This window comes from Erpetoichthys calabaricus, chromosome 12 (genome assembly GCF_900747795.2).
Source record: "Erpetoichthys calabaricus chromosome 12, fErpCal1.3, whole genome shotgun sequence".
Taxonomy (NCBI): Eukaryota; Metazoa; Chordata; class Cladistia; order Polypteriformes; family Polypteridae; genus Erpetoichthys; species Erpetoichthys calabaricus.
Genome location: NC_041405.2, coordinates 396,330 through 423,879, shown reverse-complemented (window position 1 = coordinate 423,879; position 27,550 = coordinate 396,330). Strand labels below are relative to the sequence as shown.

At 46.9% G+C, this 27,550-nt stretch overlaps 1 protein-coding gene across 7 annotated transcripts; it reads right to left on the bottom strand.

Moving 5' to 3' along the window:
• Positions 1–601: 601 nt before the first annotated feature.
• Positions 602–27,550, bottom strand: LOC114662152 (uncharacterized). Of its 7 annotated transcripts, XM_051934736.1 has the most exons (17): positions 27,349–27,538; positions 19,545–19,892; positions 17,921–18,199; positions 17,595–17,687; positions 15,400–15,774; positions 14,967–15,266; positions 14,522–14,884; positions 13,997–14,353; positions 12,523–12,879; positions 11,589–11,915; positions 10,944–11,456; positions 7,973–8,299; positions 7,489–7,845; positions 5,885–6,208; positions 5,389–5,745; positions 2,761–2,833; positions 602–2,176 (listed from the first exon to the last, which is right to left on the bottom strand). In XM_051934736.1, the coding sequence occupies exons 1-17, from the start codon at positions 27,386–27,388 to the stop codon at positions 2,125–2,127; spliced, it is 4,842 nt and encodes a 1,613-aa protein (XP_051790696.1). In that variant the 5' UTR covers positions 27,389–27,538; the 3' UTR covers positions 602–2,124. The 7 variants fall into 7 exon arrangements, with proteins under 7 accessions (XP_051790696.1, XP_051790699.1, XP_051790697.1 ...); XM_051934739.1 differs by lacking the exon at positions 5,885–6,208 and having other exon boundaries at positions 5,389–5,550; positions 7,651–7,845; positions 27,349–27,550; XM_051934737.1 differs by lacking the exon at positions 2,761–2,833 and having other exon boundaries at positions 27,349–27,537.

Genomic DNA, 27,550 nt, shown 5'->3' with positions numbered 1-27,550 from the left:
TAACAGGCACATGTCACCTGATTAGTCAGGACTGTCCAACAGAGAGAACTTCGTCTCCTACAGGTCTTCAGGTTTCACTTTACTTTCTTTTTTTAAGTAGCCTGTCATTGTCACCTTGTCTTTTTCTCGTAACCCAGCGTTTGAGGGTGGACGAAAGCAAAGGTGTATGTTTCACTGAATTCCATTTGGGACTCTTAAAGGGTCATCGCCCCCCTTAGTCAATTAAGCTCTATCACCTTAAGAGGTCAACACATGAGGGTGACATTGTGGATACTGGAGTGTGTCACGCTTTTACTTCAAGTCATCAAAGTGGACTGCCATCCTGAGGCTCACCTACTAGGACTTGTGCTCAAATGAAAGACGAGTTTACTAGGACACACATCTCCCAGACTGTCCCACCCTCCTGCACTTCGACCACCACTTTATAGCGCTCTGCTTCTCAAGCTCAGGCCATGGTGGCTGCATCTCCATCGGTCCAGCTGGAGTCTACCAGTTGATGTCAGTCCAGAAATTGCAAGAAGGTGCCTGCTTAACATTTATTACAACGTGGCAGACATCTCCGAGTGTTACATGGGGACAATGTGGGGTTTTCTACAGCATCTTGTTTTTGTAACATTTATTCATCATCATCATCATCATCATTATTATGACTTTCATTTCTGTTTTTTTAATCCTTTGTTGACCACACTGGAGGAGCTACAGCCTGTCATCATTTGGTGTCCTTTGTCCCCAAGTTTTGATTATCACGAGGAGAATACAATGCAGTGAACGAGCTCTACAGAAAAAGGCGAATTCATACAAAAAGAGCAAAAGTGAGTTAACAACTTAAAAGCAAAACGCAGAATCTGAGAAAAAAAACAAACCAAGCTCATTAAAGAAGGAGATCAATGAGTGGGAAAATGACCGACTGATCGAAAAACTGGGAGAACAAAAAATCTGCAGCCACAGGGGGTCTGAACTAGAGAAGCTCTACGCCAGAGACATCACCAGCACCCCTAAAGTCCTACAGATGACCCCCTGAGGCCCACATGGTGCCCCTCTGTTGACACCATCTGCTCTTTAGAGGCCACCTGAAAGGAAAGCAGTAACAAAGGTCAGAAATGAGTAACCAGAGGTCATTCTGTCCATCGGGTCAGAGGCAGCAGCAGTAGAGATGACTAGCTGAGTTTACCAGCTGGTCTCAAACTGAAGGCCTCAGTTGTCTGGCGTGTCTGTCATTTGGGCCGTTCCTCTCCCTGATGATTCTGTGGTCAATTTTAAAGTTGGTGACAGTGCCAGATTTCACATAAGCGGACACTGTTATCCAATGACGACGAGACACACAACGTTAAGATGTCACCATAGCAGTTCATTTAAAGCAACACAGCGCCCTCCAGAGGCTCCCAACTTCTCACAATGACAAGCAATTAAAGTCTGTGTGACAATCGTCACGAGTGTGAGGAGCACAGAAACTGTAGATGACTAGACAGATGAAGAGATGGCGGAGGGGCAGTTGCAGTCACATGATGGTTATAGTTTGTATCCAGCAGGGGGTGCTGACCCACTGGGACTTCAGCCCTTTAAACCAAGAGGTCAAAGTGAAAGAAAGAAGTCCCTCAACACTTAAACTCAATCGCTATGACAAGGCTCACTTCACTTAACACTGATGGCTCCCACTCCTAAATCAGAGCAGACCAAACAAGCCCATGGAGAAGCAGTCATGAAGAGGGTCCTGATTAGTCAGTCTTCTCCTGACTTTGTCCAATGGCAGGCTTCCTTATTCTATCATTTTCGTAGTTTTCCCCCAGAACTGACAAATCACATGGAGACGTTGTTTTGCCCCTTGGTTAAGACCGTTCATTTTCTCTTCTCTTCTCTCACAAATTGAAAGCCCATTAAGCCAGTAACATGATAATCCATCTTTCTAGAAGCATCCACCATGCCTGTTAGAATTCTGCACAGCATCCCCTCAACGAGCCCATGCGTGAATATGGTGACTGCGTTCATTGACCACAGCAATGCATCAAATACTAATTACCATAAGATAGCAGGCAGCAGGTGGGATGTGGAGGGGACAACAACTGGACAGAGCAGCGGCCGTCAGTTCCCATGGCAGGTTACATCACTGGACGATATCACTGGTCTTCAATATAGTTGGGTATCTCCTGCGTCCCTGGGTGAAGTGACCTCACCATTACTGAAAGAGCAGAAGAAAGTGTGAGTGAGGATGACGATGTAGACCATGCCCCATGGTAAGATACAGACCCCTGGGTGTGGGGACAGGTGGCAGGAATGTGATTACAATCTGAACTCCACAAAACAAAAAACATCAAGGTCCAAAACACAAGGGGGCGCTGCGAGCACAACAGCAGGGGGGTGCAAAGAGCTGCAATCCTGTCCCCAGCAGGACACTCCAAGTGAGCTTACTGAGTCGCGCTGTGGCATGGGTGGCATGTCCAATAAGGCTGGCACTTCACTCTGCTCACCACACAGGTGACTCTACGCAATGGCTGACCTGCCGGGTGTTCTGTCAGAGCTGGGTCAGAGGTCATGCTTGTTAACCCTAACCCTACCTGTACACCTTCATACGGAGCTCTTGTGTTTCTTTAAACACTGGTGGGCTCGTACTGCTCAAGTTGGTCTTCTTCTCTCATTTCTGCTTACCTCACCTACTGGGACTCCAGCCTTGCTGCGGTCAGAATAAGAAAGTGACCACTAGCGGTGTCTCCACCTCACTTTAACGTAAGACTGAAATAAGGAACGAGGGAGGCACTTGCTTACCTGTCCACTTGGTCCTGATCACCCGTCGTGTTTGGTGGACTTGACGTTTCTTTGGCTTTTACCAGTTTGATGCCTGAAAAAAGAAGCAAAGCAGACCACCTTGAATCTGACACTAGAGACTCCCCTCATCCAACTTCTTCATTTTGGACTGAAATTTAAGGTATGAAATGTGACAGGAATGGAAAACAAGCAGATAGTTAACAGCTGAAAACAAAGGCAAGTTAAAAATGAGACACCACTTGAGGCACAGCACCCCATCGACCACCACGTGTAAGCAGGGGTGAACATAGCATACCCATCTATCCCACCATCCATGTTCTGTCTATCACTGGTCCATTGGGGGATCAGCAGAAACCAAACCTGGACAGGATGGCAGGGCACATTATGCAATGAAATGTGTGCTATACAAGATCTGTAAAAATGAGCTCAATGGGTTCAGGAGCACAACCCACCAAGAAGATGCACCGAGTCTTGGGATTTGTCACTCACACTTGGGAATGACCCGGCGGCACTCTTACTGTCACTTTCATCTGGCATTTTAAAAGTCGTTAACTGACTGTGCGTAATCCGAGTCATCAGCAATAAGCACAACTTCTTTAACTGATCGTTTCTGTTGATGAGAGCGCAGGCCGGAGTTTAATGCCATTGTGTCAAGAGTGAAAAACTCAGTTAATCTTGAGGTCTTTGCTGCCACCTAGCAGATAATATAAAAACAAAAAAACACTCTGGGAACCTTGTGGTGACACTAACCATGGCGTTAGCCTTCTGCCGCTGACAACAGCCTTAAAAGTGTCACGACAGAACAACAAGCCTTTAAAACTGGGCACTTTTTGGACAAATGTCATCTTAGAGTATGAGGTACTTGTACTATTTTTATAAGATGGTTTCAAACAAGGAATAAAACTTTCACTGTTGGACAAATTTTGCTACAAGGTGATCTTCAACTTATTTTCTGGTGAAGACTGCAGTGGCAGCCGGCCAAGCAGGTCAGCACAGACGTCTGTCTTGAACTACAGATTCCAGCTCTTCCTAGAAAATTTTGAGGCATTCCCAAGCCAGCCATGAGATACAGTAAGCCCACCAATGTGACATCTTTATGACATGACAAAGCCACCTCGACTGGCTCCTCCTGACCTAGGGGAGCGGTGACTCTGGGGCTCTCCCGAATCGCAGAGCTTCTCACCCTATCATGGAGTCCCAGTCCAGCCACCTTGTGAAGAAGCCTTATTTCTGCCGCTTGTACTTGTGACCTCATTCTTTCCACCATTACCCACAGCTGAAGTCCATGGGTAAAGACAGGCATGCAGACTGACCGGTAAAGCGAGTGTTGTATCTACACAGACCGGTACTGTGCACAAAGAACAGCTGCCACCGCTCCAGTCCACTTGTCAATCTCACATCTCCTTTGTCTGTCACTTGTGAACAAGATCTCAGGATACCTGAACTCCTCCACTAAGGGCAGTTGTTCCCTCCTCACCTCCTCAATCCACAGAACCATGATCTCAGATGTGGAGGTGCTAATCTTCATCCCGGCCTCTTCGCACTCAGCAGCAGATCACACAGATGTATGTAGAATGTCAGAGTGAGGTGAGATAAAGAGGACAACATCATCTTCATAAAGCATCGCCAGTCCACCACGCCTCCCCAACTGGACAAACTCACATCCTCAGCTGTGTGAACTCCAGAGACGTCAGAATAACTCCACTGACTCTCTTTAACATTCACATACGCTACGGCCGCACACCGAGGCCAAGAGTCACTTCTGGCCAAAACTCATGGCCTGCTCGTGTCAAAGTCACAGAAGCATAATGTGCTCCTCACAGGACATAGTGACCGTTGGTGAAGGTCTGACATGACCTCCCTCCACTAGCGAGATTTGTCCGAGAGATGCGTTTGCACTGAGGTCACTCGCTCAGCTCTCAAAGTCAAACAATGAAACTCTGAAATCAGACGACTGAACAAAAGCAGGAGAACACAAGAGGCCAACACAAGGTGACAGTCTGAGAGTCAACGTCAGACAACATGAGCAGGAAAGAAGAACAGCAGCCATAGAGAGAGACGCGTGGCCTCTAAAGATACAAAGAGCTGCAGTGGATGAATGACCACATCACGGTCCTAAAATGACAAGAGACACTCAGGACACTAGAATTACGTGGAGGTTTAGTTACGACAATGTCTGGCACACTGGTGAAGTCACGTCTAGAACACTGGGTGCACTTTTCTGCTCCATCTTAGAAGAACGCAGCAGCAGCACACAAATTGTAGCCATCAGTGACAATAAACAAAGTGCCGAGCTGCTCATGGAGGGCACCACCACTGGCCCAGAGACCAAATACCCACAGGCCACGTCAGCCCTTGGAGTCATTCATTAGACATGGGTGTGCCCGTGTGCCCAGGAGTGTGCGCTCACCCGCTGTGATGGGTCTGCTTGTGTGTGTGTGTGTGGCTGTAAGTGTTTATGTCTCTGACGTTACACACTCTACAGCTCCCACATGGACACCACAGCTTGATTCACAACACAGCACTTTGTCACCATGAAGCTGCTACTCAGTGCCTACAAACGTCAAAGACTCTCGCTGTCAGGAGTATCAAAGTGAAAAACACACAAAAAAGAATCCCATGACTCACCTGGAACTGGCAGCATTTTATAGCGCCTCTCCTGTGGCCCTTTCAGGCTGTCATGTTTCACCTTACAGATGTACTCCATGTCCTCCAGGTCACTCTGAGTCAGCGGGGTGAAGGTGACCTTACTGTCCAGTCTGTAGGCATTGTCCTCCAGTTCTGGTTTGCCTTTATTAATGTCAGCCTTCCACTTAGTGGTCCCTGCTGGGACCACACCACCCATCTTCATGTCTCTCCTCAACCAGGTCACTGTGATGTCTTTGGGGTAGAAGTTCTTGATGGAGCAGCTCAGGGTGCAGGACTGGCCGACTCCATCACACTTGACTAGCTGTATATCTGACACTAGGGGGCGACACTGCAGTCCTAGAAAACAGAAGTACAGAAATGAGCCTTGTGGTCACCTGAACTGAGAACTGGCAGGAGAGGATGGGCATCAGCACCTCCATAAGAAAGTCAGGTGACACTCCTTCACTGCCACACATGACTTCATCACTGGTCTTACCGGTGATCTCTTTCTCTCCACATTTCTTCTTTGTTGTCTTCCCCTCGTGTTTGACCCTGCAGATGAACTCCACATCTTCCAGGTCCTTCAGGTTCTGGGGGGTGAACTGGGCCTGACTGAGAAGCTCAAAGGCCTCATCTCGCATTGAGGGTCCATGATTGGTCACTTTCTTTATGGACTCCTCCTGTCCTTTACTGACTTTCAGCCAGCTGACCTCCAAATCTTTGGGATAGAAGTTGGACAAAGTGCAGCTCAGAGTGCAAGGCTGACCAAACTGGGTGAACTGGGCCTGGATGTCAGAGAGCTGAGGGGTTCTGGAGATACCTGCAGAAAGAAAGTGAGATAAAGAGAAGGGTGAGGGTCTCTGGTCAGGGCCGACACTTACAAACGAGAGCTGGACAGCCTGGGCATTCAAAGTGTTAACGAAATGATCTCATAAACATGAAAATGGAGACTTGGGCTGAATGAAGACACTGAAGACTACAAACACTGGTGTGCATTTCACTGTCCTCTGCCGACCTGGGATTGAAGACCAGTGCCACAAACTCATGTGACAAACCTACTGAGGCATAAAGGACGTGCTAACCCAGAAGTCACTCTTTACTGGTGAGTGGAGTTGGAGATTTTCAGATCATCTTTTCAGTTTTTTATTAATGTCATATTCTGTAGGTCATCAGATTTATTTGCCTACTTTGAATGCCAATCTGTGTCCCTCAGACCTGAGCTGTGGTCATTGTGGTGAAATGTTCATGCTGCAGCACCAAAGCCAGGACAGTCACCAGTGCCTGGTCACACCAACGTCTCATCACTGCCTACCGTTCATAACGTTCATTAATGACTATTATTAGCCACCTGTCTATTTTTACACCACTTCTTTTGAGCACTGGTGTCACCCCTTCATCACATGTCCCTCACATCTAAAGTTTCATAAAGGTGACAGAATTCAGGGTCACACATAAAGACAGCATGGCCTAGGATGACTTCACCAAGCTCTTATGAACCACAAGGAGCCTGACAACTGTCCATCAGCTTCACAGGTCAAACAACAGTCAGTCCAAAGCCATCGTAGATGCGATGTGTCCATGAAGCTGAGCCATCACTCTGATCAAAGGCCTGAAGAAAGGCATTGAAGTACAAAAGAAAATAAAACATAAAGTCGCCATAAGAACACACAAGGACATTCTACCCAAATGAAAGTGGAACCATGGCAGGCATACGACGGACTCACTTAGGGTCAGGTTTAGCTATGACCTTGTAATGGATGGTGTATTCACTGGATGCCAGCAGGCCTCACTCTGTCCTACTGCTCAACAGGCCCAACTAAACAAAGCAGGCCTCGGCTCTCTCTGGCCCATTTGTTTTCTAAGTCGCAGTCCTCAGGCACATTCCCATTCTGTACATAGTCACACTAGGAAAATGTAATCTCTCTAATCGACCTCTGCCAGGAGTTGGGACACGTCCATGCTGACCACTGCATCACCAGGCTGCTCGGCCCACTTCTTTTCCTGAATCTGCAGGTCAGACGCTCGCCCACTGCTATCACACCCCACACCTTAACACCACACAGCGTTATTGACCTCCTGTGCTCCAGCAGGCATCCTTACCAGGCAGCTGAATCTTCCCAATGCACTTCTCCACAGGTTTGGGTAGACTCTCATGTTCTACCTTACAGACGTACTCCATGTCCTCCAGGTCACTCAGAGTCATCAGGGTGAAGGTGACCTTACTGTCCAGTCTGTAGGCATTGTCCTCCAGTTCTGTTTCACCTTCACTAATGTCAGCTTTCCACTCAGCACTCCTTGCTTGGACCACACCACCCGTCTTCATGTCCCTCCTCAACCAGGTCACTGTGATGTCTTTGGGATAGAAGTCCTTGATGGAGCAGCTCAGGGTGCAGGACTGGCCGACTCCATCACATTTGAATAGCCGTATATCTGACACTAGGGGGCGACACTGCAGTCCTAGGAAACAGAAGTACAGAAGTGAGCCTTGTGGTCACCTGAACTGAGGACTGGCAGGAGGTCAGTGTGTGTGTCAGGACCTCCGTTAGTCAGTCAGGTGACACCCTGTCACCTCCCCAAATCTCACCAGGTATCTGCTGTTTCTTAGATTTCTTTTCTGTTGTCCCTCCTTCATGTTCCACTCTGCAGATGAACTCTGCACCCTCCAGATCCTTCAGGCTGCGAGGGGTGAACTGTGCCTGACTGAAGAGCTCAAAGGCCTTGTCTCGAATTGAGGGCCCATGATTGGTCACCTGTGGTATGGTCTCCTCCAAGTGTCCCTCAGTGACCCTCAGCCAGGTGACCTGCAGCGGTTTGGGGTAGAAGTCCGACATGATGCAGCTCAGAAAACAAGGCTGACCAAACTCTGAGAACTGGACATGTATGTCGGAGAGCTGAGGGGCGCTGGAGACACCTGAGGAGAGTGAGAGACAGAAAGACAAAGGGTGAGGGTCTCAGGCATGACATGAGAGTGCTGGTCAGCCTGTGCAATTTATGAACATGAAGACTGAAGACTCAGACCTGCTTCATGTGTGTCAGCGCTGGAGTCACTTGAAGAGAAAGAGTGTTAGAGTGTCATTTCAGACTGGCTCATAATCCTTATCTACACCTAAACACATAAGCTCATCGTGAGGAACGTCACATCAACTCCACCGCTTGAGCCATGAGGGCAGTGAAAGCGTCCACTCTGGCTCTGTGTGTGTGCCCCTTAAACACCAGAGGACCACAGTAATCAACAACTGACATCCTAATGACAAACCTGAGTGTCACATGTCAATTGACCTGGTGAAACATGACACAATCCAGCATGTGTCCATATGTGTTAGAGGTGAGGATCTGACTGCTGGATGACCAAAAAACAACACTGAACTTGAACCTTTGGAGAAAAACACGAGCAGGGGTGCTGATGGTTGGCAGACGGCCGGCCTGTGCAGAGATTCATTGTTTTTGTATCCTAACAATCTCAGCAAGAGCGGTGGGGACAGCCACTGGCTAATATGCGCCCAGACTTTCACCAGCTGTCACAGACTGAAATATAAGGCTGTCAGATCTAAACACTAGCGCGGCCAATTGCTCAATCGCGTACCGAAGTGACGAGAGCTGCAGGTGGAAGTCTCATTTTACTTTATGGGGCCCAGCAGAGTTGCGTTGCGCTGCAGAGCCGAATATTAGCCAGTGAAAGTGCCGTGAAGAAGCTGTCTGTTGTCACGGTCCTGCTTTGTCCAGTCTGATGGCGGTCACGGGACATCATATCAAAGAGTTCTGAGCAGGCGTCAGCCACAGCGCTGCTCTCATGAAAAGAATGGAGATGAACGCCATCAACTCGGAGAGGACAGGCGAGTTTGTTGTACCACGAGAAAGTCAATGAGAGAATAAAACTGAACAATAAAAAAAAGTAGCCAAAATGTACACCGGGTGTTACAGACTCAAATCAAACGCATGGTTTTATTATATTGCATATTATGTTATATTGTGTATATTATTATTATATTATTATATTGTGACTCCATCTCGCCTGAAGAAGGGGCCTGACTTGCCTCGAAAAGCTCACGTATTGTAATCTTTTAAGTTAGCCAATAAAAGGCGTCATTTTGCTTGACTTCTCATTATATTGTAGAAATAATACTAATAATAATAATAATAGCAGCTCACTACTAAAAACGTGGAGCGCCCAGTCTCAAACCCGGGACCGTTGGGTTATAAGGCAGCAGTTCTTACCTCTGCACCATTCAGGAATGCGTGTAACGCCCCGTCGATGGACATTTGAGTTTGAGTCTTTAACTCACTAACAGCCACATGTAAATTGAAGGCTTTTTTCTTCCTTTGGTTATATTCTTGAATAAAAGCGCACGTGTTTATGTGATATTTGGACTGAAGTCTTCACACATTATACACTTCACGTCATTATTGGTAGAACATGGAAACAGTTTCTGCTTTAGGTATGTCTTCAGCATTTCTTGCCTCACATTTCCTTTCATCCTACGCTTACCCAGATCTTTGTAGACACGGAGTACACGTGAAGTGCATGTGTTCCAAATAACGATATTCTGTATTATTTACCCGATACAACTCCAGATCTGACACGCAGATAAAGAGCCTTGGCTTGAGCTGGGAGAGCTGAGCTCCATCAAGGCAGGGGATGGGACAGCAGGCTGCTTGTGCTGATCGACACGTTTACAACACAAAAAACGCTGATGGAGAGGAGTGAAGGGATTTAAGGTGGGCTGGGATTACGAGATTTTTCATAGGCTTCAGGAATTCTAGTGTTAAAGATATAAGAGCCAGCAGTGGTGATATTCAGGAGAGAATCCAAACAGAAAGACATGGAGACAACCAAAAGGTTCATAAAAGTGGATCAGACAAAATTATGAGCAGTTGGAGCAAATGAGGATAAAGGGGCGAGCTAAAGCAGAAAGTCAAGGCATGTCATTCCACAACATGAGGGGAATGTAAAAACAGTCACTGAGAAGAAGAAGTGAAAATATATAAAGCCTGACACACTGGAATGTGAATCTGGGCCAAGGAGTCAGCTTCATAATATCTAAATCAGAAATGGGCGGAAACTGGCACAACACACTGAGACTGAGGACCGAGTCAAACATGGCACAAGTTCATCAAACTAAACTGAAGCTGTGAAACAAGGACTTGAGGTTACAACACGTATGAGGAGACCATCAGGCCAAGCTGGCCATGCCCCAGTGCTGTCTGTCCATGTCCTCTTCATTCTGGTCCAAGTATTGCAGACTTCATTAGAACTCCCCCAGTGATGCGAAGTGCAAACATGCAAGCCGCACTACAGACCAGCAGTCATGATGTCATGGGCCTCACTGTGTTCTCCACAAGGGGCTTAACACAATTAGAGACATTAATACAATCTTAACGATTCTAACTTTAGAATCTTAACTAATTCTTTACTATGTGATAAACTTCACAATCAAGTCAGCTTGTAGTCACGTGACTTCGGGGGTGTCACACAAACCGGTTTAAAGACACCGACAGTTGAAGGTGTCCTCAGCATGTTCACACGCTCACATGAAACATAAAGATGCCTGTCTTACCTGAGATCTGAAGCCCCCTAATGTGCTTCTCCATGGGCTCCGGCAGGCTCTCATGTTCCACCCGGCAGATGTACTCCATGTCCTCCAGCTCACTCAGACTCTGCGGGGTGAACTCTGCCTCTGTGTCCAGCAGGTATCCCTTGTCTCCCCACTTTGGGTCACCAGTCCTGACTTTGGCTTTGAACTCTGCCTTCTCCTGGTCACTCATGACTTTTGGGGTCACTTCACTCTGAACGAGGATCTCCGTCCTCTTTTTTGGTTTACCATACCCATGATGATTTACTGCTGTGGTAGTTCTGGTCTGTGGTTTATCCTGAATACTGGACTTTGTGGTTACTGGAAGAGACTCTTGGGGTTTGCTGTCTGCTCTTCCACCTTTTCCAGCCCGCAGCCAGGTCGCCTTGACCATTTTGGGGTAGAAGTCCTTGATGGAGCAGCGCAAGACACACGGCTGGCCGACTCCATCACACTTGACTAGCTGTATATCTGACACTATGGGGTGCCGTAGCAGACCTGGAAAACAAAAGTGTAGACATGAGTCCTCTAGTCTGCTGAACTGCAGAGTGTCAGGCCCTCAGTCCAGGCCCACTCCAGTCCAGGCCCACACTCCATCACTGCCCCAAACCACTTCATCACAGGTCTCACCGGGTATCTCCTGCTCCCCACATCTCTCCTCCAGAGTCAGGCTGTCGTGTTTCACTCTGCAGATGAACTCCGCTCTCTCCAGGTCCTTCAGGCTGTGAGGGATGAACTGCGCCTGAGTGAGAAGTTCAAAGGCCTTTTCGTGTATTGTGAGGCCATGATTGGTCACTTCCTGGATGACCACTTCCTTCTGTCCTTTAATGACCTTTACCCAGGTGACCTGAATCTCTCTGGGGTAGAAGTTGGACACGGTGCAGCTGAAGGTGCAGGGCTGACCAAACTGGGAGAACTGGGCCTGTATGTTAGAGAGCTGAGGAGTACTGGAGAAACCTGAAGAGACAAAGGTAAGGGTGATGGTCTCAAAAACACACCTGGTCAAAATGTATGGACAGTCATGTAGGAGAAGATTCAAATGGAGCAGAGAGGAGGCATTGGAGCCAATCAAGAGACAGCAAGAACAACAAGCAGCATTCCCCGCTGTACTGTAGCTCTTATTAACGGTGAATGTTATCACTAAGAACGTTCAGAGGACGGCATGAGCGGGAGTTACTGGGCCGTCAAGTGTGCTGCTACTCTGTTTGTGGGTAACTCAGCAGTTCCGACACATCAACACACACAGGATAACAGCATCGAGCTAACAAAGCAGCCTTCTGCTCCGAATGTCAATGGGCTCCTCCTAATTTCAACCCATTTTAGCCATTCCATCGCAGCACTCAATCCCATTCACATTGGATTTGTGTGGACTTCTCTTTGGGAGAAAACCTAAACAACACATGAGTGAAGGTGCAAACCGCACACAAGTAGTGACCAGTCAGGATCTGAACCCAGATCCATGGAGAAGCAATTCAGATTCCAGCACGCTGCTGCTTACACCTCCATGTCATGGAGGAAACCCAAAAGTGAAGATGACCTCTTTCAGCCCCACAGGTGTACTTACCAGGCAGTCGAATTTTCCCAATGCGTTTCTCAATGAGCTCCGGCATACTGCCATGTGTCACTTTACAGATGTACTCCATGTCCTCCAGGTCACTCAGAGTTGATGGCATGAAGGTGACCTGACTGTCCAGTCTGTAGGCCCTCTTCTCCATCACTGGACTTTCTTTACTCATGTCAGCCTTCCACTCAGCGCTCCTTGCAGAGACCACACCACCCGTCTTCATGTCCCTCCGCTGCCAGGTCACTATGATGTCTTTGGGGTAGAAGTCCTTGATGGGGCAGCTCAGGGTGCAGAACTGGCCGACTCCATCACACTTGACTAGCCGTATATCTGACACTAGAGGGCGCCGCTGCAGACCTGAAAAACACGAGCAGATTAGTTAAAAGAGGTCAGCAGCCTGGAGCTTAGGCAGGTGGTCTCAACATAATGGAAGAATAGCAGCCACCTTTTATGGAATTAGTAAGAGTGAGCTGTGCAGCTCAGGACGGTGAGAGCCGACAACACTGAACCTTAAAGATCTACAGACACAACATGGCGGCAAGAACCAAGACACCATGAGCACTGTCCCAAATCACCTCAGCTGCCACACACATCATTACGTGAGTCGTCCTTCATTCCAGTACTTGCACTCCTAAAGACAGTGAGCACGGGAGGGAGAATGAAAAGCCGTGGAGAGCTGGTGTTTTACAAGCGTTGGACATTTCAAAGAATTTACTGTTTTATTTATTATAAAAATGAAAACTGTGGAAACTGCAACAAAATGAAACCTCTCTGCACTATTCTCTAACTGCATGTGGCAGCTATAGCTTCTTCAACAGTTTAATGAAGTGATGACTACAAAGAAGAAGAACTGGAACTGCTACCATGACCAACTGGGAGGTGAATCTGACCAATGACCATCCTGCAGTCATGTGACCGGGGACAGCTGCGTACCGAGCTCACGGAGCCACAAGGCAGTTCCTTTGGTTTACACCACTGCTATTTTATGCACGTGTTGTTAGACTCCCTTTGGTTATGTGGCCATGTTGAACTTCACGTAAGCTCACCTGGACATCTGACGTCTCACTCGGTAATGATGTGTACCCTATAAATTATAGCGGTACTAGCTGGCCACAAGAGTATAAGTTGTCCTTCTTCTGTGTGTACTCTGGATGTGCCACCACATTGAGGATTCACAAGTCCTAGTAAGGTTCCCTCCATCTGTGTCTAAATCCAGTTGGTAAAATTTAAAAGCCAATACATCCAGTTCCCATGAAGCCTTAGGCCTGCTGGCTTGGTTTCATCAATAAAGGCAGATTTGATACTCTCCTCCTTTTCCGCTCATAATTCTGCCCTGCTTCACTCCTGTTTACACTCCAAGATTTGGAAGACAGACAGGTGGTCATCTCTCTAAACTCAATTGTACCTTTTGAGACACGAGACGCACAGAGACCACACTAATGAACCATGGGGTCTGTCTACCTCAGGAGCTCACCTGGTATCTGGAGCTGTGAGCAGCTTTTCTTAATGTCCCTTTCCTTCAGGCTAACATGTTGCACTCTGCAGATGAACTCCATGTCCTCCAGGTCACTCAGGGTCTGAGGGGTGAACTGTGCCTGAGACACCAGTGAGTACTTGTTGTCCTTCATTGATGGTCCATACTGGCACACATGCGGCTTCCACTGGCCTGAAAGGGCTGAAGTTGTCGGCTCCACTCCCTTCTGCCTCGTTTCCCAGGTCACGTTGATCTCTTTTGGGTAGAAGTCTGACACAGCGCAGGTCAGAGTGCAGATCTGGCCAAACTCAATGAAGTGAACCTGAACATCTGAGACTACAGGACGGCATGTGTCAGCTGGAAGAGAAAATCAGATTTTAGTCAAAGTATAAAATCCATTAGACTTGAGTAGAAACAGGAAGGAAGTGAGAAGATGTTGCACTTGGGACCCTGAAGGTGACACCAGGCAAGAATTAAAAGGAGGAGCCAACACATCGAGAAGCTTCTCCCACTAACCAGACTTACCAGTTAACTCCAGTCTCCCAGACCGTTTTTCCATGGGTTTCCCCATGAGGGTCTTGTGTCCCACCTGGCAGATGTAGGTCATCTCCTCCACTTCAGAGAGACTATTAGGGGTGAACTGGACCTCAGAGGTCACCTCACAGGTGTTATTCTTCTTCTCTGGAGTGGATGTGGTCACTTTTTTTGCCCACTGAGCTGACTCTTCAGTAATAGACTGATGTCCACTCTTTGTTGTGGTCCTCAGCCAGGTGACTGTGAGACCACTGGGGAAGAACTTGGAGATGGTGCAGCTCAGTGTGCAGGGCTCACCAACCTTTGAAAATCGGACCATTTCGATGTCAGACAGCTGGGGGCGCCCGTCAATACCTGTAACACAAAGAAAGGACCAATCAGACACATGGACGGCTGCATGGCTGGTATTGGGCCATCATAAGTGTAGCAGCTTTACCTGCCGTGTCCCTTGATACTGTCTTCTCTATCTTTCCTTGGGATATGTGGTCAGTTACCACGGACACCTTGAATCCAGGGCTCTGGACCTGAGACAGGGGGACTGTGCAAACACTCCGTGCACTAAAAGTACCATTGCTGTTTTCTGTAATTTCTGGTAAGTCTGAGGTCACCCCACCTCCTACAGTTGACCACATGAAGCTGATGTCTTGTGGATGGAACTGCTCTGCTTTGATCATGAGTTTCACTTCGGTGTCTTTGTCCGTAGAGATATTCTCGATTTCTGAGAGCCGAGGGCGCACTGGACATCAAGAACACAAGAGACGCCAGTCAGTGTAATTCTGGATAAATCAATTATAGGAAGGAACAGGCAAAAAGAAGAAGAGGGAAGCAAGGCAGGACTGGCCAGCCATAACACACAAGTAGTCACTTACTGTACACCTGTTCCAGTTTCAATGTGCGCTCCACACTCCTCCTGGTGAGCCGGTGAGTGGCCCGACATCGAAGCACTGCCCCCTGGTGGTCTTGTCTTTGAGCTGTAAACTGCAGAGTGATGGGCGTCTCTTTGATAAAGAAGCCTTCAGTCCTCGAGTCTCTCTTCAGAGTGTAATTAGATGAGTCCTTCAGTGGTACTGAGACACCATCCTCAGGGTCTCCCTGCTTGCTGCCCACCGTGTCCAGCTGGATTTCTTTGTTATTTATAAACCATTCCAGATTTACCCGATTTAGCCTCCAGCCTTTGAGTGTGCTCTCCAATGACCCGAGTTCACTGTGGACCAGTTTGAGAGGAACGAGAGGTGAGAGGGACACTGAAACACAGAGAAAGAAGAGGAAGTGAACAAGTGTCCTGTGGAGTGGCCACCGTTTTATATTTACATACACTCGTGACTTACACAAGAAGCCAACATAATCGAGTAAAGATCAGCCTGTGGACAGTTTAGTGACAAATTGACCACCAGAAGTCAAAGCTCACAAACAACTCAAGGCAGCATTTGACACTGTGAGACCCTGAGCAAGTCACTGGACCTGCCTGCGCTCCAACTGGGCAAAACAAAAGAAATGTCACCAATCGCATCTCATAAGTTATGTCGTCTTGGATGAAGGTGTCGGCCAATAATATGTGAATGATAATAAGGTATGTTACTCTTGTTCTGGTTACTAAGGACCTCACATCAAAACCACCAGAACAAGAGGAACTTCAAAGAGAAGGACAGATTACATGTTACTAAGACGGTGGCCATTAGATTACAAAACTACAGAAGCATGTGGTTCACTCACAGAAAAAAGAAGAAAACGTAAAAATAAAAAGGAGCTGAAGTGGAATGTGTTAACAAGTCAGATGTATGGGGGCAGCAGCAGCATGTGGAACATCCAATGTGTGACCCTGCCGTCTCAAATACGAGGTCACAGTGGACTATCCAGGCAGCATCGGGCTCAAAGCACAGATCAGCCTGAAAGGGACGCCAGTCTACAAGCAGAGCCACCCATTAACCAAATCTGCACCCTCTGGGATGTGGAGTGGTGATGGGGGACCTGGAGACACAGAAGAAACCAGCTTAGACAACCCTAACCCTAACTGGTTGACTTTACATGCATGTTTATCTCCCCAGATGCCCCTCAAAGTCTGAGTCACATTACAATAGATAGATAGATAGATAGATAGATAGATAGATAGATAGATAGATAGATAGATAGATAGATAGATAGATAGATAGATAGATAGATAGATAGATAGATAGATAGATAGATAGATAGATAGATAGATAGATAGATAGATAGATAGATAGATAGATAGATAGATAGATAGATAGATAGATAGATGTCAACAAGACCTTCAAGACGGCAGCAGACACAGGCCACCAGAAACACACTCATGTCTCTTATTAATAACACAAAGCAGGTAGAAAGAAACACTTAAAGTCAACTAAATGAGTCCTAATGTGTGTAATCATTCATCAACATCAGGAGCAAATCAGAAAATAAGATGGATCCCCTTGGATATTAAAACAAGACATAGGCATGTAGAGCAATCAGACGGCGACTGCAGGACAAACGCTCATTACAGATCTCAGGTGTTTATCTGCGTCTAACTTGCTGAGGCCAATGCCTTCGCCTCAGAATATTCAAACATAAGACGAGTCCCAAGGTGTCGGCGGGTCTGCTTTGTTAACGTGAACATCACCCCAGGTTTGGTGATCCCCACTGCCCACACCACCCGTGTTTGCTACTTAATGTCAGATGTGCCAGTCCTTCTTTGGCCTTGGCTCATTTCTTACGTCCTTTATGTTTTGGACTTGAACCCATCTCAGAAGTTCATGTCACACACGTGGAGGTCATTGGCTTAGTGGTGGGACACATCAAGTGTTACTCACAGTCTGGTGACCAGTGGCCATGTGGAGTTTGACTGACTTGAGCCTTCAGCATTATTTCAGTGTCTGTCTGTCTTTTTAATAAAAGTTACACAGCTAACGCTGATAAAGACCTGGATAAGTGAGGTGCGACATAATGCCCAGAATTCATTTATCGATCGCTAGCTACTCTGATAAACTGTAAAGATATGATGTTCATGAGACTGAGGAGCTGAGCCAATGCCCATATTAGAGGACAACTGACAAAAAGGACCACTTACCAGAGAGAAACCAGCAGAGCACAACCAGCAGCAGGACGAAGGTGACGACTGCTAACACAATGGCTGTGATCTCGCCGCTGGTCAGTCCCGTGTCTGACAGAAGGACAGAAAGAGAGAGAGAGAGGTGACAACACAAATAAAGGCACTGAAAATCTCAGGGTCAGACACAAGCCAGACTGTCACATGTCACATGAGATAAACTACTTGGACCGAGCAATTCTACCAGGAGGTCTCCATAACACGTTAACCTGACCCACCAGACCTGCTTTGCTCAGGGAACACCATGGACGTTCATGAAGAGTTCACTAAGCTCCCCGCATACTCACATGTGACAGATAATTTCTGTGGACTCCTCAGTGCCTCATGCCGCACCTCACAGGTGAGCTCACTGCGGCTGTTGGGTGTGAAGCGGTAAACACTCTGGGAGCTGTAGGTGCCATCGGGATTCAGGAATGGCTGTGTGGTGTTAAGTGGGGCCACAGGTGCGCCAGCAATGGTCCAAGAAAACTGAATGTCTTTAGGATAGAAACTGTCAGCAGCACAGATGAGGGTGTCTTCAGTGAGCAGCTGGACTGACTTTGGAGTCAGCAAGACTTCAGGAGGAACTGAGGAGATAAAGACAGGGAGGTTAGGAGTTGAGAAGATCAGCTTAAACCGTGCGACACACAAGAGCATGAAAGGGCTGTGCCAGTGCTGGCGAGAAGTCTAAATGGAGCCATATTTGATCTGTCTGATGTGTTTGTGCCAGCACATCCTCTCCACAAGGGCAAGACCTCTCCATTCACACGTCACTCTCTTCACTTCATTTCAGAAAACGGCAGCCACCAAACTCTGATATGCTCATGTGTGGTCTTTAGATAAGGAGCAGACTTAAAAAGTGAAAAACGCTTACTCCCTGAACTTACAAAATGGCCTCAGTCTCTCGTGGAGAACACAGATAGCAGGACCTCCCTGCACTATTTATAAAGCCCCTTTTCTGTCTCTGTGTAACATCTGCCATGTCCATCTACAGGGCGACTATTTGGTGTCCTTGACAATTGTCTTTCCTGCTTGCTTTTCTGGAGTTCCCTTAGACATCCAGAGTGAAAACAGTGACAAGTGCAAACTCCAGTCAGCCTTTTGTCCCAGATCCCCCCAGCTGTCTGGGGACCCCACAAGACACAGACTCTGTTCCCACTATCTAAAGCCCACCACAAAGTAACAGCACTGTGCCTGTCAGTCACCTGACCGAGTGTTTGTTCCTATGGAAACACAAACATGCGAGACCCTCAAATTCCAAGCCTCTTTCTGAAGCAGTGATGCCAGCCCAAAGCTATCAAGAGACATCGGTGTAATGGCTGCCATCACCGGCCTGCAGGACCTGAAGCCATGGCAAGACTGGACCATCAGGCACTGGTTCACTCCCTGCATGACCCTGAGCTTCGCCTGCAAACTGATGCCTTAATGCTTAACAGAGTCCGGGGTTCAAACTGTTTATGGTGAGTTTGCACGTCCCCTCCATGTGTTTCTCTGTCCATGCCAGGTCTCCTCCAACATCCCAAAGACTGGCGTGTTAAGCTACTTGACAACTCTAAACTGGTGCCACATGCCTGAGTGCGGGGGTGTGTGAGGGGTCTCTGCACTGGACTGGCACCATATTGGCAGGTGGCACCCGTTCTGTAAATGATCCTACTGGACAGGCTCCCACTACTCTGGAATTGTGTGGCTGGATGGACCTTCTTAATGCTCAGTGGCCTAAAAAGGTCAATAACAATCCAAACAGGTATCTGTCCCTCTTCTTCATTCTGATTTTCAAGTGGCCGCACTGTTATCTCCGTCTAACATCAATAACTTAGTGCAGCTGAGAGCGTCACGGATCTGGAACTGCAGGGATTTTGCATTTGCCCTGCACAGATGCCAGCCTTTCCTCACAGCACCCACTGAGGACCCTGCCCTCTGGTGGTCACTTACCTTGGATGGTCAGCGCCAGGCTGGCTGATTTTTTCTCCGTGCCATAGGTGACCTCACATTCATACTGCCCCTCGTCTCTTTTCACGATGGATTTCAGGAGCAAGGAGGCGTTTCCTTGAGTGATGTAATCGTCAAACAAACTGGCCTCTTGTCTTGACATGGTGTCCTTATTCTCAAACTTGGCCACACTGAAGCCGTACTGGTTCCAGACAACAGTCAGCAGACTGGGGTCAATGGGGCCAGGGTCGACAGTGAAACTGCACTGAAGCACGACATCCATATTCCGATGGGCGATCACATTTGACTGGGGGGAGAAGACATTGAGTGCGGCCTCCGCGACTGGAAACACTAAAAAATAATGGCAGAGAGAAGAAGTGTGAGGAACTGACGTCTGTCCTCCAGGAGGTGACTGCTTTATGAGCACTTAATAGTGAACTCGCCATCATCGGCACACAGCACTTAAAAACCACGTGGCGACCTGCCGGCCTGCAGCATCTCCGCCTTCTTAGTATGGAGGGTCTCGCTGCTCATGGAATGAAACATCAGGAGTCCGCAAACTCAAGACCAAACCATCTGATGACGATCGGCACACGTCACAGCAAGTGTAGCAGGAGCAGAAAGAGCTCTTCTGGTTCTTTTCTCATTTGTCTTTTCTACTATTAGTGCTGTTTCTATTATGTTACTCAAATTTACTGTACAGTTCTTAATATTCATTCTGAGGAACAGCTGCAAAAATATAAAAACCAGATAGATAGATAGATAGATAGATAGATAGATAGATAGATAGATAGATAGATAGATAGATAGATAGATAGATAGATAGATAGATAGATAGATAGATAGATGGTGGGTTCACTGCCATCGACTTCAGCTTCTGCTGCGTGGCTCGACGTATTCACTGCACTTCTGATTCTTCTCTTTGGAGCTACGATCGATCGCAACGTTTCTGAACCAACTTTTTTACTTCCTGCACTTGCCATCACAGTTTGTGAACAATTTCAGCTGATTCTCCAAGACGTTTGGCTCGTTCATATAATCTTTATGAAAGCTTTAGAAATCACCTCGGAGACCCCCAGCCTACCACTAGAGGGAGCCCGCGTACCACACTTAGAGAAGCGCTGGCTTAGAACATCTGGGGCCTCATGTATAACGCCGTGCGTAGAACTCACACTATAACATGGCGTAAGCACAAAAGCGGGATTGTGCGTACGCACAGAAAAATCCAGATGCAGGAATCTGTGCGCACGCATACTTTCACGTTCTTCTACTACATAAATCCTGATTTGCGTGAAAAGTAACGCACGTGCACGCGCCTTCTGTCCCGCCCCAACTCCTCCCAGAATTACGCCTCTTTGAATATGCAAATCAATATAAATAGCCTTCTGTGAAAAGACAATGGGAAAAGCACGGGAGAAAATATAAGAATTTCAGCGAATACCAAGTGGAGGCAAAGGAAAAACGTACTATTTGTTGGTTTAAACAGTGATATAATTAACAAAAGGAAGCTGATCGAGTGACAGAATGTCGGAGAAACTCGAAGGCTCAACTTCACAAAGTCGCACAGTGCCCGAAATAAAAAAGAAATCACATATCAAAGTCGCCGTGAAAAAGCGAGTCGTAGCCCACCGTCTGAGTGTCATATGAAAGCTTATTAGGGTACAGACAAAAAAACGGCACACAGTGGGGAAAAAAGCACGAAATGTCAACTTTAATCTCGAAATTTCCACTTTAATCACGTAGTTTATTTTGCCATTAAAGTAGAACATCATAAACTTCATCTTAAAATTGTTTAATTTACTAGTTTCTCAAATCCCATTGTAACTAAAGTGGCATGTTAAATGCTTTGTTCTGTATTTGATCTTCTATGTGCTCTATGTGTGTGAATCACTACCTGCTTTTTAAACGGGCTTTCTCTTTCTCCGACAGGACACATAATCCATTACATTCTTGATATTACAGCTCTCTGAATAATTAAAATACTGAGATGTATACGTGATATCTTTTTCATGATGATAGGAATGAAAGCATGTTATTAAACATGGGAACACGGTGGCGCAGTGCTTGTTCATGTCTCACGCAAGAGGCTTGCTGCGCCATGCGCAACCTTCAATTAAATAATTTATCACAGCAGTACTGTCTCTTTCAAACGTACTAACCTCCAATTCCTGTCCTTACTTTTCTTTCTCCAAAAACTCAATCGCCACACAATAAGCTATGTAATAGACGTGAAGCCATCTGTAAGCTTAGAACTTCGATTCTTCAAAACTTTTAAGGAACATTGAAATATCTTAGTAGTACGTGTGTAATTATTATATCCGTCTATCTTTCCAGTGTCGCGTCAGCACCAGCAAGAATACAGCGCAAGGCAGGAACAATTACTGAACTAGCTAGCGCTGCGGCACCGTGTCCTCACATGTTTAATTATAAACAATACAGATTATTTAAATGAAGTTAAAGTTTTATCTGTATAATATAATCAACATGTTTTGCTGCATTTCGTCTTAGAAATGAATACCGTCATCACATGTAAATACGCGCTTTATAAAGTGGCGCAGGTTGTGCAATATTATAACTGTAGTGCAAGTTTACAGTGGGGTAATTGTACTTATAAGTCCAAATATTTCTACAAGGAGCACTTGATGGACTGATTTAGTGTGTTTAGAGTTCTTGGGATGAAACTGTTTCTAAACCGCGAAGTCCATACAGGGACTAAAGCGTTTGCTGTGGCTCAGGCAGCATCTGCTTCATGCTGTGTACCGATAATTCTCTTTCCAATCAGCTGCTGCTGTGATTTCCCACTCAGATACAGTGATATAAATACTCTGAGTGGTGCAGTGAGAGTAATGTGGAAAAAGATGATCTGCTGTGGCAACACCTAAAGGGAGCAGCTGAAAGAACATGCAGTGAGAGTTACAACGCTAAAGCAGTTATGGTATTTGGAATACTATGGCTATTCCCTGGCCCATTATATTGCTACAGGTTAATTACAATCAGATGCATTACACTAATAAACAATATGCAGTTAATTTCAGTGTATTTATAAAGCCGCGTCAGGAATGTGGATTTAAGAATGAAAGGGTGATCACACAGGAACAGTAGCACTGCTTTGACACTGGGTGCCGCCAGTCTGCAAAACCGGGCGGATAAATTGCGTACGCCAAGGAATGAGTTACCGTGGAAATGTGCGTGGCTTTACGCCAAGTTTAGGTTTTATACATCGCGATTTGAGCGTGGAAACGTTAGTACGCAACATTTCTGTGCGTACGCACCGTTTATACATGAGGCCCCTGGTCAGCTGTAGGTATTGAGGTGGGACTGGTGGAAAGGCCAAGGAGGTGAGGGGTGATTGGGGGTGCTTGGGGAGGCCTGGCCAGGCCAGTGTGCGGGTCATCACAGAACTGCTGATTCTGAGTTCTTTATTTCTCATAAATGGAAGGTGAAAGTAACTTTGTTTGGACTCTATAGTGTTGAAGGTGCGGGTGCTGCTTTTCAATTCATTTCTGTTAGTGAATTGGTGACCATGAGACCCTTCAGAACACGTCCCTGTTAAACTCCCCTAAACCCCCTCTGGCCAAGGCTGGCATGAGCCCAGTGGGACTGGCAGCTGAACAAAGACTGGCAGGAATGAATGGAAGCATCTCCTGAGTGGGTGCCAGACGGCCTCCGTGCTGCTTTCTAGTTTTAAATGGCCATTCAATTAAATAAATAAATAACCTGCAAATATTTTAGGCAGTATATCAGTTTTAAGTGTCCTGTTCGTGTTTCTGAAACAACACTGAAATTAAATATCTGATGTACAAAAACTTGTTTCAAAGAAAGAGTCCATTCAATTACATTTCTCTTTGTTTTGTAGTACTAGGGTGTTGTACCGTGTTAGTCATTATGAATGTAGAGAAAAGCCAAGCAAAATGACACCTTTCATTGGCTAACTAGAAAGATTACAATTTGCAAGCTTTGACATCTTGCCTGAAGAAGGGGCCTGAGTTGCCTCGAAAGCTTGCATATTGTAATCTTTTTAGTTAGCCAATAAAAGGGGTCATTTTGCTTGGCTTTTCTCTACATTCATAATGGCTAACACAGTACAACTACAACTAGTACAAACTAGTACAACTACTTTTGTAAAACTTTGTGTTGTTGTTGTTTTCTTGAAGTCCGCCACACGAGTGTCACGGCAGCCCTCAGAGCCGATCTGTGACTTGTCGCCCATCCGCCGGTCATCGATTTCGAAGGGCATTACGTGACTGACGCGGTGGGCACTGCAGGCTGCCGTTAGACCCACCTCGAGTCTTTACATTTGTTTTCTTTAATATTATTTTGACCCCAATCCCCCCCCCCCCCCCCCCCCAACCCACTGCCTAGGAGTGTGGCGATGCTCAAACGGTTCACACGACGAAACTTCAGGGGCGTTTAAGGATACGCGAGAGAAAGAGAAAAGGCGAAGGAGGGCGGGAGGTTAGAAATGTCCGGGAAATTCCGAAATGTCGCTGCATGAGGTAACACGTGACGCGCGTCCCTGCCTCCGATGTTCATTTATTTGTGGCACTGAGGGGATGGCACCTCCTGGGGGGGCTTGTGCAGGTCTGTGTGTCGCCTGTCCTCCCTTGTTACTGAAAGTCAGCGCCGTCACAACCCCCCCACCCCCCCTGTCAGCAGGCCAGACCCCCCATTCTGAAAAACACCAAATCTCTTAAATATCGTTTGGCAATTTACACGGGAACACAATTCGGGCTCCAAACATTTTAAATTATTAAGTTTACAAATTCCAGTAAAGACCTGGCATGTGACGCGCAGCAGGAGGTTATTCACAAATGAGGGGCACCGGCGCAAGCCCCCTAATTCAGCAATTTCTCAAGATGAACACCTTGAGTACATCATAAACAAGAACAGGAGTGTTAAATGTTTGAAATATTCAAAAGTCTAAATATTCTCGATTGCAACAAAAATATGTCATTTGTCACCCTCTGGTAGTGGTCCGCAGTGGGCTAAACCCCTAGTCAAAGACCGAAAAATCACATATAACATAATGTATGTACAAATCTAAAATAATCACATTAAATTCATTATCACCCACCTTGAAATAGTCAAAAACGACCCCCCCCCCATGTTTGAAATCTGTCCTATGTCACTTCATTAAAATACTGTAAAAGTAACAGTCACATATTATTTTTAAGCAGGATTTCCTTAATTTAACAGAAAAAAAAACAAAGTAAAGAATGAATGAACTCCAAAGATTTGTTTGAGTCCTCCAATCGCCCTTATTTGAAAGTTCTGTAAACTTGGCACCTAATATGCCAGTGGCGGGTGGTCTGCATAACTTCACATCCTTGTGCTCAAGACCTCTACTGGTCTACTTTTTATCACCGGGGGTGTCATTTCCTACACAAAATAGGCCCAAGAATGAGGGAGTCTAGAGAACCAGAAATAGGGGGAACCCCAAAAAGCTCAACATTTTTAATGATTAGACATCAAGACGAGTCCAACAGTACGTCACATGTGGGGGTCCCAGTGAAAAGCCCTCTGGATGTCATCTTTAAAAATAACTGAAGTTTAATGAACTTGTCAGCCTCTCTGAGGAAACAGATGTCTAAATGTGTGAAGGCAGCACCCTGACAGGAAGAGTTAAGATGGAGTGACTGGAGACGGCGTTCATACCAAAGCACAGCTTCACTAACAAACCAAAACTTCAGAAAACCAAAAGTAAAAGTTTAAAGAACTACGACACTCCTTATACATTCCTGTGCTGTACTCCATTGACTGCTGAATGCCTGCCTGCCCTCTGATGCCCTCGATGTCGTCATTCCAAAGGCTTCACGTCGGGGCTCACACTCGGCTTTTGGGTCTCTTTTGTGATTCCTCTGTTTATGTTGATCGTGTACAGTATCTTTTATTTTTGGTGTGAATCAGTCAGTGTCTTTAGTGGGTGGTCCCCCAATCACTACCCCCCACCCTATAAATCTGGAGGGTCTCCCACAGTTCCTGGGAGTTGGTGACTTTGCTGAGCCTTTCTGTGATTTCTTGGATTTTCTGAACCTGTGCTCCGTTTGTGACTCTGTCTTGGATTCGAGTTACGGGACTTTGTTTGCTTGGGACTGCCTTAGTGCCTTAGACAATTCCGTCATGTCATTGTGCTCAGCGGAGCTCGTGTTACGTCTGAACAAATTCATGAAGAATAAACCTTTTAATTTAATGAAGGATTCTAGGAGGCCGGGGTTTGGTGGTATAATCTCCACCAGTGGGCTTTGTTGGAAGTGTTTTCTGAGCTACCAGGCCTTACATGCTTAGATAGATAGATAGATAGATAGATAGATAGATAGATAGATAGATAGATAGATAGATAGATAGATAGATAGATAGATAGATAGATAGATAGATAGATAGATAGATCTTTATTGTCGTTGTCACTTTTACAAAGGAACAATGAAATTGAAGGACTCCAAACGGCTGTCACTATTGTTGGGCTTCACATTTCTCATCTCCTCACCCACACACAGAGCACTGCCATTACGTGTCGATCCCTAAAAGTGAGAGCACACTCACATGTCTGTAAACATTTCAGGGGTATCTATTTGTGACCGGATTACACTTCAGTGCCCCTGTAATTGTCCAGTTTGAGAGATGACAGACTGAATGACAACTAACCAGACCTCCAGAGTCTGAAGAAACACGACCCACCGATTAGAGGGCAATGTGCTGCTGTCCCACAAAGTGTCACTCCACTCCTGCCTGTCAAAAGTCAGCCCCCCAACCGCCCACCCCCTGTGTTAATGACAGCTGAGAAGAAGTGGTGCCACCTTCAAAGTGTCACATAGCTCGGGTGCCAGCTGCTCAGTGGGCACCACCCAGATGAAGCGAGGCTTTCTCTGATGGCTCGGCAGTCACCTCACTACACTGACTGTCCTTGACCTTCTTTCATGACACTTGGTTACATTTCGGTGTTGGGGTGCATCTGGTGAAAGGATAAAGAAGGGGGTGTAATGGGAGCCACAAGCAGTTCCATATTATTGACTCGGAGGTCCTCTGCTCCACTCAGGTCTGCTGGTGATGCCACCTCTGCGTGGTATCAAATCTCAGTGCAGACTCTTTTCATGTGCAGCTCCTAGCTGGTGGATGAGCTGCCCACCTCCATCTGAACTGCTGCCTCCCTCGGTGTGTTTAAGGAGACCCGCTAGTTTGGTGAATTAAATTATCTACGAATTGTCACTCGCTGGCATTTCGTTCTGCGCTCTCAACTTGAGCTGATCGATTTTGTCCCCTTTGCCCCTGTCACACTTGTCCCCAAACAGTCCCCAGCCTGGTGTTTACCCGATCTCACTAACTTCTTTATGTCGCGTCAGCTGAGCAAACAAATGTCAATGGAAAAGTAAACGATTCGAATTTGCTGTCGCAGACGTTTTTCAAAAATGCACGCGCTGCCACTTTCTTACTCTAATTTGATGAAGAGGCGTGTAAGTGCCATGTTGTTTGTAAGATGCGCGGTGGCCCTTCACAACACGAACCCCCTGTGATCAGGCCTGTCTGTCCCCTCGTGCCACCAGCGGGCCCGGGTGAAGTGCCAGGGTCTGTGCTTTGCAGGCGGGCACGACCCCAGCGGTTATGACAGCTGAGCGCAAGGCGGTTTGCCTCCCGTAAGCAGCAGGTGCCTCCCCGCCGTGTCGACGCCATCAGAAGATAACGGCGCGTCTCGTCGATGGAGGAAGCGGCGCGCGGAACTCGAAGCCCAGGATCGGAAGTGCAGGGTCACCGAGCGGCGGCCGCGGTCAGCACCGGTGAATCTGAGATGGAAATAAAAAGACAACAGACGTACCTGCGGCCCACAAGAGCATCAGCAGAAACAGCGGAGCCATCGCGTCGGCGAGCCCGAGGAGTAACGGCGTTCTGCGGAGTGCTCGGCCGGTTGGGCGGAGTCTTAAGCAGCGCGCTTTTACTTTCACTTTCGGGCCGATGCGGGGACGCGCACATCGTGGATGAGCCCCGGCTTACCCCTGAGCGCAGCCCCCTTCGTCTCT